This window comes from Malus sylvestris, chromosome 8, assembly GCF_916048215.2.
Source record: "Malus sylvestris chromosome 8, drMalSylv7.2, whole genome shotgun sequence".
NCBI lineage: Eukaryota > Viridiplantae > Streptophyta > Magnoliopsida > Rosales > Rosaceae > Malus > Malus sylvestris.
The window spans coordinates 4,114,512-4,128,433 of NC_062267.1; the positions used below are offsets into that span (position 1 = coordinate 4,114,512).

General features: G+C 40.4%; 2 protein-coding genes across 2 annotated transcripts; both read right to left on the bottom strand.

The window, feature by feature from the left end:
- Positions 1 to 529: 529 nt before the first annotated feature.
- LOC126631214 (L-type lectin-domain containing receptor kinase IX.1-like) lies at positions 530 to 2,518 on the bottom strand. The gene has a single exon (XM_050301385.1). The coding sequence runs from the start codon at positions 2,516 to 2,518 to the stop codon at positions 530 to 532; it is 1,989 nt and encodes a 662-aa protein (XP_050157342.1).
- Positions 2,519 to 6,100: 3,582 nt separating this feature from the next.
- LOC126631203 (L-type lectin-domain containing receptor kinase IX.1-like) lies at positions 6,101 to 8,089 on the bottom strand. Its single transcript, XM_050301373.1, has one exon. It carries the CDS (start codon positions 8,087 to 8,089, stop codon positions 6,101 to 6,103), a length of 1,989 nt encoding a protein of 662 aa, XP_050157330.1.
- Positions 8,090 to 13,922: the final 5,833 nt, after the last annotated feature.

The following is a 13,922-nucleotide window of genomic DNA, read 5'->3' on the forward strand; positions in this document are numbered from 1 at the left end:
CTAGCGCCTAGCGTTTTTTAGAACCTTGATCTAAGTCAATCAAAAGATAATTCCTCAATTGTTTCCACCATCAACTTAATTTGGTAATTCTATTTCTTTTCATCAGTTGTCGACACATGTCATTCTGATGACTCGTTCGACTTTGATGAGTCACATACTATGTGTAATTTGTAAGATACATGGTGAACAAACCACATAAGTTCTGGCGAGTCACAATTTAATGTGTTGGTGAACATTTATTTTGCTTAAATTTTGACGTCTACAGTGTTATTCTTACACATCTGATGCAATTTGTTATTTCATAAAAAGGAAAAACTTAATTAGTCCTTTACGTGCAGAATCATGACGAACTAACAGAAAATTATTACTGACATCAAAAACAAGATACTAACTCAGACATTATACACCCGATATCATACAACCTTGCAGCATGATGTAAGGCAGTCTTTTGAGGGGAAGAAGAAGGAAAAAGAAAAAGTAGGGGTCTTGAAGATATTACGCATGGATGTAGCTTGGTGATCGTACTACTTTAACGACCCGAGGTGTTGAAGCTCGAAGTTATAGATACATGAGATTCCGATTCAGCTACTTGTTGAAGAGGATGAAACGGCGGAGGATGGTGAGGTCGGTCTTCTGGAAGCTCAGGCAGTGGTGCTTCAAGCTGAAGGACCTTCACCACTTCCCCTGCTTTTGGCCGTCTCTCCTTGTTGTAGTGAGTGCACCATAATCCCACCATTAACAAGCGTTTCATTTCATACTGATCAAAATACATTCGCAACGCCTCATCCGCTGCACCGAGTAGATTTCCCGCAACGTATAGTTGCCAAACCCACTCATAAAGCGGCCCACGGAAGCCTCCACCCTGCAGGTAAGGCTTCCTTCCACAAGCAATTTCCAAGGCCACAACGCCAAAACTAAACATGTCCGATTCTTTGCTGGCCCTCCCTTCATTTGCATATTCGGGGGCAATGTAGCCGTAAGTTCCTGCCACTCTAGTAGTGTGATGGGTCTTGGACCGGGACTGGGGATCCACGAGCTTTGCAATCCCAAAATCACCAAGCTTAGTTTTGAAATCGTCGTCCAGCAATATATTAGCTGCTTTGATATCCCTGTGAAGGACACACTGCTCTGCGCCTTCGTGTAGGTAATGAAGCGCCAAGGCCAATCCTATCGCTATGTCATACCTCCGGTCCCATTGCAACGTTGTTGTAGGGCCAAATAAATGCATGTCGAGGCTACCGTTAGGCATGTATGCGTAAACAAGGAAGCATTCGGCCCGCTCATAACACCATCCAACGAATTGCACCAAGTTTCGATGCATTACGCGCCTTATTACTGTGACTTCGTTGATGAAAAGGCTCTCATACTGTTCAGACTCAGCGAAGAATTTCTTGACAGCAACTGGGAAGGCTAGATCTTTTAATGTTCCTTTATAAACATGCGCCGACGCTCCTTGGCCTAGCCTGTTTTCGTCAGCAAAGCCGTTGGTGGCTTCAACTAATTCTTGGTAAGAAAATTCTTTTGGCAAGGAAAAGCTCTGAAGATTTTGTGTAGAGGGCACATGATTGGAGGTATTTCCAGCTCCACCAGTTCTCGTACTGGCACTACTCCTCCGATTCGTCACAAACCACCATATGGCTACGCCGAGGACCAACATGACAGAAGTAACTGCAACAGCAATCAGAATTGGCCTCCAAATTCCCTTCTTTTTGCTATCTGAATCCAAACTTGAAGTGAAATCCCATGAATATATGATGTGGCGCTGATTGAGAAGGCCGGTAGCAGCTGAGAATCCAGTAGTAACCTGCTCGGGGAGAACCTTTCTTAGGTCAACAACATAAGAAAGAGAAGATCTTCCCACATTGTGATCAGGGTCTTCCTCATATCTCCAAAACACGCTGAGGTTCTTGGTGGTAGCATTGTAATCTATCCTAACATGCGCAACCTTCCCGCTGTTGAAGCTTGCGTTCCAGCTTGCAGTAACAACTGAGGAAATTTCGTTTATATTGATCCCTACGTGTGACCCTGGAGGATCCCATGGGTTCGTGTAAGTGTCAAACTCCACCGTTACGAGCTGGTTAGTGGACTTGGCAAAACGAGAGGTGGTGTTAAATAGTCCGAGATCACAACCAGCAGAGTCTGGCGGGATTGGGAAGTGAACTGGGGCAAGGAAAAAGACAAGTCCATCAGCGAAGTTGGTGTTGTTGAGAGTGTCGATTGTGAAGTAGAAATTAGTAGTGAAGTCTGAGAGTGTCCCCTTAGCCTTGTCCCATAGGTGCAAAGGCTTTGCATACGTGGCCCGGCCAGTGCGGAATAGTTCTGTGACTGTGTTGAATTCAATCACTCCCGACGAAGAAGGCACAGCGTCACCTCCATAGGAAATAGTGTCGTTGTTTGTTCCGGGATAGAAGTGAGTGATGTTGAAGGAAAGTGGATGGGCAAAGGTCAAGGAAAGGAAACAATTGATGATGATGAAAATGTTCAAGAGACTAAAATTTGACAGCCTTCTTTGATACATTTCAATAACTTTTCGTGTAAATTCGACTGAAAATTTTGTGTTTCAATTCTGAACACATGACTGGCCTTTTGAATTACACAAGAGAAATCATTGATCCACCCGACAAATGCATCCGAAGACTTTGATATAAATGTTGGGTTTCTATGAACATATATACTGTTAGCCATCAGCTGTGTGTTACGAGGGTATCAATCTGTTTCATGGCTACAAGGTATGCACGATGATGACGAAGTTGAATCATTAAACTAATGACAGAAGAAACAGTCCAGCTCATTGTTTTTAATGAAGGTTTAAGAGAGACAGGAGACATTTTTCGTTATGTTTATCGACAAATTTGAGATCTAAACATGACAAAAAATTCGTAACAATGCATAAAAATAAATCATAAATAATCTCCACCAGAAATGTGCAAAGTTCTTTTCCATGGACGAATGATCGAATGTTCGAGAAGCGGCAGCTGGACTGGATTGGCCACACTTTCGATATGCAACCTTGGAGAGACGTGTTTTCAATGCAAAATTTAGAGAAAAGTCAACTGACGAAAGAGAGAGCAGTAAGAGGATTCTCTTCCAAATAATACCAAGAAGCGGCATATCCGTTTGACCTTACCACTCATTTTAGTTTCTTCCGTCTTTTTGTGATTTATAGCAAATTAATTACACTGTGATAAGCAGATATGAAGGGAGAAACGATGGCTCCTAACATGTAAGTAGCGAAGAAGTGTTACTTCTAGCAATGTCAACGGCATTGTCAATACATCGATATACACGAATCCCCACAACACAACGCTGCCGACTTATAGTATACGTCTCGTTCAAGAAATAGAATCTCTCAAATGCACTTGAAGGGCGGCAACATTTTTAGTAGATTTTTCCAAGGCTTGGATATAACTTTTAATATAAAACACAAATTCTAAGCCCTTTCTTATGTATTTCCCCAAGTTTCCTTGATTGTTTTGTTAATGTATAAATTGGTGAACTAATGTGAAGAAGATTACAAGTTTTAATTAGTTTAATGATTCAGCTCATAGGCTGAGCTTATGTGATTAAAATGTAATTTGTTAGTTAAGTCTCATAGTGCTTGATATGTGACAAGTGTTCTAATCTCAGTGTAGTATAGAATGGGAGGCTGAGATTGAAACTTGAGTAGTATCTCTCTCTCTCTCCCAATGGTTATATTTTTGTTTTGTATGAGCTCATATGCTCAATGAGATATTGCTAAGTCACATTCTCTATGATTTTTTATCAGAATTCCTCTTCTTCTTTCTTCAAGCTTTCTGAGTATTCCTTCATAATTATCATCATCATTCTATGTTTGAATCTAATTCACTAACATGGCCTCAGAGCCAGGTTGGGTCTAAATTTTTTGGCATCATATATGTGGAGGATCGAGCTCAGATTCACAGCAAAAGCTTATTGCAGTGATATGAGTTTGTTTCTATGATCTAGTCTAACATGACTGGATCTGGAGGAGGAGAACTCAGAGCGTTAGTCTTCAATGGCGAGAATTTTAATTTCTGGCAAATCAAAATGAAGACCATTTTTTGTTCACACAAACTGTGGAATCTGGTCGAAAAGGGTTACGATACTCCGATGAAGAAGGGGGAGGAGCTCACAGAGGTGGAGAAGAAGCTGATGCGAGAAAATGTAGTCAAGGATGCTAAAGCGCCTGGAATCATTCAAGGTGATGTTTTAGATCAAATTTTCCCGAGGATCGCAACTCAGGAAAGTGCAAAGCTACAAGGCTTGATCCTTTTATTCCATCTCCAAAGTAGAATTTGATTCAAGGGTAGTGAACGCTTGAACTTGAATCAGGCTTGTGATTTCTTCAAGAGTTGTCGAATTGATCTTGAACAAATCTGGACCACGAGTAGTGTCAAGTGGTAAGTGAACTTTGGCTTTTATGGTGGATGAATCGACACGTATGCTTCATGGTGCGAGCTACATAAGTTATGGCGAATCACAATTTAACGTATTGGTGAATATTTATTTCGCTTAAATTTTGATGTCTACAGTTTTATTCTTACACAGCTGATGCAATTTGTTATTTCATAAAAAGAAAAAATTTAATTAGTCTTGTACGGGCAAAATCATTTTTTTCTTTTGGAAAACCTCAGCAGAACGGGGTAAATTTATTGATATGAAAAAAGAAGTTACACCTAGTCAGGGGGGAACGTAAACCTTACCCCTCATAGAACAAGAAAAACGAAATACAAAGAGGGGGATAAACACCTTACCCTTTTTGAAAAACAAAATACGAGAAAAAAGAGGGGGGGGGGAGACATAGACCATACCCCTCTTGAAAAAGAAAATACAAGAAAAATATTGGGTGGACATATGTCCAAACCCCTCTATAAACCTTAAAAGGTAAGAACCTACAAGACAAGTTGCAAAACGAAAAAGGAAATCCAAAAAGAAATGAAATCACACATCAAGAAGGGGAGGCAAACCTGTAGGCTAGCATGCCCAAGAAATTTGAGTGAAGAAGAGGAAGAATCTCTCTGTAGGAGGAGCAGAATGCCAAACAAATGAAGATGAGAAAAACCCTAAATTGGCTAATTTGTCAGCAACAACATTTCCTTCTCGAAATACCATGTTTTGCAATCGGAGAGTACAATTGTTCCAACATGTTTGGAGTGACCAATGAGGAAAGAGATCCAAAAGAGAAACAAGATATCATGCTAGAAGAGTCACTTTCAAGCTATAGATTTTGCCAACCCCGTGCGTGAGTCAATTCCACAACAAGGATGACAGCATGGAGCTCCGCGTAGAAAGAAGTACGATGCCCTAAGCTTAGGGAGAAGCCACCAAGAAAATAACCAGCATAATCTCGAAAAACCCCGCCACAAACCGCAGGACCCGGGTTACCTTTAGCAAGGTCATCAGTATTCACTTTGACCCAAGAAAAAGAAGGGGGATGCCAAAGAACATGTTAGATCCCACACTGCCCAATGGAGAGGATCCTCTATGCCTTATATGTACATGCCCACCTCCATATAGCACGAGGCCTTTTAGGAGCTCACTAGCTTCGAGTTCCATCAGAAATCCGAAGTTAAGCGAGTTTGGGCTAGAGCAATCTCAGGATAGGTGACCTCTCTGGGAAGTTGCTCGTGAGTTCCCAGAAACAAAACCATGAGGGTGTGGTCGGGGCCCAAAGTGGACAATATCGTGCTACGGAGGAGTTTAGCTCGGGATGTGATGGAACCCGGGTCGGGATGTGACAAAACAGGGACTATGGAAGGAGCTTTACAAGACTTAGCCGAGATTCCGAGAGAGACTAAAAGTTGCCTATCCAAAATGCCTCGTACATGACCAGGGGCAAGAACTCCAACCTGCCTAATCCAGGCCGAGATGGACGATGCAGGAGTGAGAACGAAGGGGGTTTATCATGACGAACCAATAGAAAATTATTACTGACACCACAAACAAGATACTAATTCAGACATTATACACCCGATATCATACAACCTTGCAGCATGATGTAAGGCAGTCCTTTGAGGGGAAGAAGACGGGAAAAAAAAAACAAAACAAGTAGGGGTCTTGAAGATATTACGCATGGATGGAACTTGGTGATCGTACTACTTTAACGACCCGAGGTGTTAAAGCTCGAAGTTATAGATACATGAGATTCCGACTCAGCTACTTGTTGAAGAGGATGAAACGGCAGAGGATGGTGAGGTCGTTCTTCTGGAAGCTCAGGCAGTGGTGCTTCAAGCTGAAGGACCTTCACCACTTCCCCTGCTTTTGGCCTTCTCTCCTTGTTGTAGTGAGTGCACCATAACCCCACCATTAACAAGCGTTCCATTTCATACTGATCAAAATCCATTCGCAACGCCTCATCCGCTGCACCGAGTAGATTTCCCGCAACATATAGTTGCCAAACCCACTCATAAAGCGGCCCTTGGAAGCTTTCACCATGCAGGTAAGGCTTCCTTCCACAAGCAATTTCCAAGGCCACAACGCCAAAACTAAACATGTCCGATTCTTTGCTGGCCCTCCCTTCGTTTGCGTATTCGGGGGCAATGTAGCCGTGAGTACCTGCCACTCTAGTAGTGTGATGGGTCTTGGACCGGGACTGGGGATCTACAAGCTTCGCAACCCCAAAATCACCAAGCTTAGTTTTGAAATCATTGTCCAACAATATATTAGCTGCTTTGATATCCCTGTGAAGGACACACTGCTCTGCGCCTTCATGTAGGTAATGAAGCGCCAAGGCCAATCCTATCGCTATGTCATACCTCCGGTCCCATTGCAACGTTGTTCTAGGGCCAAATAAATGCATGTCGAGGCTACTGTTAGGCATGTATGCATAAACAAGGAAGCATTCGGCCTGCTCATAACACCATCCAACGAATTGCACCAAGTTTCGATGCATTACACGCCTTATTACTGTGACTTCGTTGATGAAAAGGCTCTCGTACTGTTCAGACTCAGCAAGGAATTTCTTGACAGCAACCGGGAAGGCTAGATCTTTTAATGTTCCTTTATAAACATGCGCCGACGCTCCTTGGCCTAGCCTGTTTTCATCAGCAAAGCCGTTGGTGGCTTCAACTAATTCTTGGTAAGAAAATTCTTTTGGCAAGGAAAGGCTCTGAAGATTATGTGTACGGGGCACATGATTGGTGGTATTTCCAGCTCCACCAGTTTTGGTACTGGTACTACTCGTCCGATCCGTCATGAACCACCATATGGCTACGCCGAGGACCAACACGAGAGAAGTAACTGCTACAGCAATCAAAATTGGCCTCCAAATTCCCTTCTTTTTGCTATCTGAATCCAAACTTGAAGTGAAATCCCATGAATATATGACGTGGCGCTCATTGAAAGCGCCGGTAGCAGCTGAGAATCCAGTAGTAACGCGCTCTGGTAGAACCTTTCTTAGATCAACAACATAAGAAAGGGAAGATCTTCCCACATTGTGATCAGGGTCTTCCTCATATCTCCAAAACACGCTTAGGTTCTTGGTGGTAGCATTGTAATCTATCCTAACATGCGCAACCTTCCCGCTGTTGAAGCTTGCGTTCCAGCTTGCAGTAACAACTGAGGAAATTTCGTTTATATTGATCCCTACGTGTGACCCTGGAGGATCCCATGGGTTTGTGAAAGTGTCAAACTCCACCATTACGAGCTGGTTAGTGGACTTGGCAAAACGAGAGGTGGCGTTAAATAGTCCGAGATCAGAACCATTGGAGTCTGGCGGGATTGGGAAGTGAACTGGGGCAAGGAAAAAGACAAGTCCATCACCGAAGTTGGTGTTGTTAAGAGTGTCAATTGTGAAGTAGAAATTAGTAGTGAAGTCTGAGAGTGTCCCCTTAGCCTTGTCCCATAGGTGCACAGGCCTTGCATACGTGGCCCGGCCAGTGCGGAATAATTCTGTGACAATGTTGAGTTCAATCACTCCTGACGAAGAAGGCACAGCGTCACCTCCATAGGAAATAGTGTCGTTTTTTGTTCCGGGATAGAAGTGAGTGATGTTGAAGGAAAGTGGATGGGCAAAAGTCAAGGGAAGGAAACAATTGATGATGATGAAAATGTTCAAGAGACTAAAATTTGACAGCCTTCTTTGATACATTTCAATAACTTTTCGTGTAAATTCGACAGAAAATTTGTGTTTCAATTCTGAACACATTACTGGCCTTTCGAATTACACAAGAGAAATCATTGATCCACTCGACAAATGCATCCGAAGACTTTGATATCAAATGTTGGGTTTCTATGAACATATATACTGTTAGCCATCAGCTGTGTGTTACGAGGGTATCAGTCTGTTTCATGGCTACAAGGTATGCACGATGATGACGAAGTTGAATCATTAAACTAATGACAGAAGAAACAGTCTAGCTCATTGTTTTTAATGAAGGTTTAAGAGAGACAAGAGACATTTTTCGTTATGTTTATCGACAAATTTGAGATCTAAACATGACAAAAAATTCGTAACAATGCATAAAAATAAATCATAAATAATCTCCACCAGAAATGTGCAAAGTTCTTTTCCCTGGACGAATGATCCAATGTTCGAGAAGCGGCAGCTGGACTGGATTGGCCACACTTTCAATATGCAACCTTGGACAGACGTGTTTTCAATGCAAAATTTAGAGAAAAGTCAACTGACGAAAGAGAGAGCAATAAGAGGATTCTCTTCCAAATAATACCAAGAAGCGGCATATCCGTTTGACCTTACCACTCATTTTAGTTTCTTCCATCTTTTTGTGATTTATAGCAAACTAATTACACTGTGATAAGCAGATACGTGAGAAGTGTTGTAATCTCAGTGTGGTATGGAATGGATGGGTGAGATTGAAACTTGAGTAGTATCTCTCTCTCTCTCCCAACGGTTATATTTTTGTTTTGTATGAGCTCATATGCTCAGTGTGCTGAGTTTCAAGGAAGATATTGCTGAGTCACATTCTCTATGATTTTTTATCAGAATTCCTCATCTTCTTTCTTCAAGCTTTCTTGAGTATTCCTTCATAATTATCATCATCATCATTCTCTATTTGAATCTAATTCACTAACCACTTAAATTTAAAAACTACAACTACAACAAATTAAATGTAATATAATTAAATATTTAAAATAAATTGTGAAAGGAACTACAACTACAACGACACCCATTATAATTGTCCTACATATGCCATGGGAGATGAATGAGCAAGGAAACATGCTTATAAAATGAACACCCCAACTTTGACCAAATCACATTTCTCAGCCCAAAAAATCTACACCCATAATTAAATATTTTTTAGAAAATTTTGGCCCAAAAAAATATATATATTAAATTAAATTCAACGGTAACTGGTGTCAGCTAGTCGTTGCTAGCTGGCCTGGCTCGGGGCTGGCTGGCTGGTTCTTTTGGGCCAGCCAGTTAGCCCTTTGGCCCTTTTTGTCCAGTGGGGCCCATGAGCCATTTGGCCTGTTTCTCAGTTAGAGACAGTTTTCAGACTATTTTCGGTCTTCTAACCCTCTTGACCCTTCGGTTGGAGATGACCTTACATGACACTTGTGAGTTGGATTTGGCAACTCTACCTTGCAGGAAATCTTCCATGTGTAGCTGACGAAAGAGTAGAAGTGAATTTTGATCGAAACAAAATGGAATGCTTGTTAGTTGTTGGATTATGGTGCACTCACCCCAACAGCGAAGGAAGACCAAAAGCCGGACAAGTGATGAAGGTTCTTCAGCTCGAAGCACCATTTTCGAAACTTTCACTTGACATGCATGATCATCCATTGCTGCCTCAACACCAACTGGTTCCTCTTAAGGATCTTTAATTTCTAGTTTTGAAGCTGTGAATCAATAAATTTGTACATCGATCGACCAAACTACTTTGTACAATCATTGTTTTTTTTAACTTTAACAAAAAAACTCCCAGTACTATTCACTTTAACGAAAAACCATATTTTGTCACATTTCGATCCGGGACGGACCACTTCCCGGGCCTGCTCCATCACCGTAGCACAATATTATCCGCTTTGAGCCCCGACCACGCCCTCACTGTTTTGTTTCTGAGAACTCACACAAGAACTTTCCAGTAGGTCACCCATCCTGGGATTGCTCTTGCGTGCTACTCACTTAACTTCAAAGTTCCAATGGAACCCGAAGCCAATGAGCTCCCAAAAATCCTTGTGCTAGGTAGGAATGGGAATATACATATAAGGATCACTCCCCTGGGCGATGTGGGATATTACAATTCATCCCTCTTAGGGGCCCGACGTCCTCGTCGGCACACTACGGCCAGGGTTAGGCTTTGATACCAAATTGTCACATTCCGACCCGGGGTGGACCACTTCCCGAGCCCGCTCCACCACCGTAGCATAATATTGTCTGCTTTGGGCCCCGAACACGCCCTCACGGTTTTGTTTCTGGGAACTCACACGAGAACTTCCCAGTGGGTCACCGATCCTGGGATTGCTCTCGCACGCTACTAGCTTAACTTCGGAGTTCCAATGGAACCCGAAACCAATGAGCTCCCAAAATGCCTCGTGCTAGGTAGGGATGAGAATATACATATAAGGATCACTCACCTAGGCAATGTGGGATCTTACACATTCTTATACTAAAAAGTCAATCGTGGTACTATTCACTTTACCCTTTATTTTGTCCTTATCGTTAAAACTCAAAGTTTTCAAGCATTTTTCATTAATTTTCCTTTTTTTTTTAATCTTTATGTGAGTCTTTGTATAATATCCTAATAGATAGAATTTTTTTTTTTGGGAAACTTCGACGGTACAAAAGGAATTTTATTGATATCGAAAAAAAGGGTACAGCTAGTGGATAGGGTGTTGGTTCCACCCACATGTTACGCATTCAATACTCTCACATATTCTAAATTATTGTCATAGTTTCAAATCATTTTCCTTCCCTTAATAATAATAATAATAATAATAATAAATAAAAGACAATGTTGGAGTTAGCAATTTTCTTTGTTCATGCAATATGTCTTTTTTTTTTTTAAAGAAAATGAATAAAAAGGATTAGTCATTGTTCTACCATAATAGTCTTACTCTCTAAACTCGCACAAGACGGTCAAAAACCAAGACCTGGGAAACGCTTTTTGATAAAAGGAGGTTCCAACTTTCACCTTATTCAATTATTTCCACAAGAATGGGAGTAAGCTAATTTTTGATCATTTTTATTTTGTTATACAACGATGGTAGGGATCTTCTAATTTAAGGGGAAGTGAAATTAGACAAAGTCACATAACAAGTTAGCCATAATTAGATATCAAACGTAAATATTTTACATCTTTAGCATATGTATGAGTCAAATATAAAGCCATTTCACCCACAATTAGTTTTACTCAAAGGAAACCCTATAGGCCCAATTTTATTAACAAAACAAAAATTCCTTTTACATGTGTTCAATTATTATGTTTTCTGATTTTTGACGGCTAAGGCCTGCTAGGTGAGAAATATATAATGATTGATAATTTGTGAGTTTTGTTTTAATTATGTCTTAGCGTCCGACGAAGAATATATTATATATCCAAGAAATCAGCCGACCAAGACCAGTGATCTGCTGCATTGTGCTGCAGGGTTACGGACGTATCGATGTGTTTTTCCATGGAGCCAATGTTTGGTAAAATGCATACAACACCAAAAAACAAATATTTACCACCCGAAATCAACGGTGGTAATTTTGACTTTATTGGATTCGAAATCATACGACCAACACACAACAACAAAATTTTATCCTACTAAATAAGGTAGGCTGTAAGAATCTTACAATGTCATTGTTCTTGATTTTGCGTCAAGTCTTCACTAACGGAAACTGTTTGAGTAAAATTGGCAATTCTTAAACAAAACATCTTAGTCTGTAATGTCTTAGACTAGTACATGTTTTCTATTGTAATTATTTTAGTCTAAGTTTATCTCTCATGCTCTCGATCACAAAAATAAAAAACGTTGTATAGACATCCACTGAGATAAGTTCGGCATGCATACACATTCATCTAGTCTAGGTTTGAGTTGAGTGGGCTCTTTAGTTTAAATACTTTAGTGGATGCCCATAGTTTTGTTTAAATGAGAGTTTTAACGAAAAGTCTGCGGTACTCTTCACTTTAACGAAAAACCACATTTTTACACTAAAAAGTCAAACCTGGTATTATTCACTTTACCCTTTATTTTGTCTTTATCGTTAAAACTCAAAGTTTTCAAGTCTTTTTCATTAGTTTTCCCTTTGTTTTAATGCATGTTTACCATTTGATAATTCCGATTAGTTTTTTTATTTTTATCTCGTAACATGTCATTCCCAATCTTAAGGAATTTGGAATCAAGTTAAAGTCTTCTACTGCAGCTTATTTATAGATGCATTAGATTAGGGTTTGAGGTTGCGGGATTGTATCAGAATATCTATATTGAGTTTTGCTGTTCTCGCCGCACTCTTGGTTTCTAGTCATATACATTAGTATGGAAAATGTTCCTCGCCGAATTCTTTTTTTTTGGGATCCAAAGGATCTTGTAATCGTGTCCGTTAATCGTACATTGTATGGTCAGTTTTCGTTAAATATTATTTATATTTAATTTAAAATAATTTTTGACACACCCCATCCCGAAGGAGGGCATGCTGGCCGTCACGTGAGAGTGACGTAACCATTTGCACAGTACGGAAGCTTTAATTATACAACTTCAAAGTTAATACACCCGAAGGTGCGTCCTAATTTGGTCCATTCTGTCAGAACCCCGCTGAATTCCTCGTAGTCACCTCTGCAATTCTTTAACCTGGAGGGGCACAAAACCAAAATTGAGTGGGTCAGTAAAACAAATCTTTTCAAATCCAACTTTTCTCAAAACATTGTAACCCCTCTCCGTAAAACTTGTATACTTTCCCAGAAATGTAAAATATAAATATACATATATAATCTCAAAACTTCAATTCACTTTTTCAACATTTTTTCATATCAGTTATGCCATGCCATGTCTAAATTCAACAGTTAAGTATGAATGCATCAACAATAATCATATCAGGTGCAAGAAAGAAATCAACCGGAGGCCCTCTAATGGCCCTGTACGGTTAAACCTAGAGCTCAAAATCTATCACTCTCACTCTGCCGGAGTCACCTCTGTGACCTGTCCGGCCTTCTGCACATAAGTCGGAACCACCTAATGTAGTCTGTACGACTCAATGGTTAATATTACGCTCTAGTGCTTTTCTCATCAATCATCTGTGCACATAATCTAAGGTCACCCACCAGTCGGAACCTCTCTAAATCTCTATACGACTGGCCTGTCGCACCCACTCCGCGTGGTATGTACGACTAGCATCTACTTGGATCCAAGGCGAGCGTGCGATGCGGTGAATACTATAAGCACTAAACCATGGTGCAGGATATGAGCTCAATATATATCATCATCATCATAACAGTAATTAAATACTCACCTGTGCGTCCACCGCACCAATTCATACATATGCATCATATATCAATTCATACTTTTCATATAATTTCATGCATGGCAATTCGATTCACATTTCAATGTACTTTTCATATACTTTCATGCATGGCATTTCAAATCATACTTTCATTAAATTTCAATTTCTGGGAAAACGTCAAGTATATATATATATATATATATATATATATATATATATATATATATATATATATATACGGAAAACAAAACTGCCCACTCACCTGGAGTTCGCCCTACAACTCCCTAGCACAATACGCCAAGGCCTCATGACGATCGGCGCCTAAAACAATAATCAATTCCAACCTCAGAATTCATAGTGATAGAATATATAACTTATATAAAATACGTCACTACGTAGTTCGATCCGGAAGATCCACCACTCAGATTTTAAATCCATAACTTCCAGAGGTCCACAATATATCTCTAGGATAACATCCTAAAATTTAATTACCATCCAACGGTCGGATCTCCGTCAATTTCCAAAACTAAGTGACGGT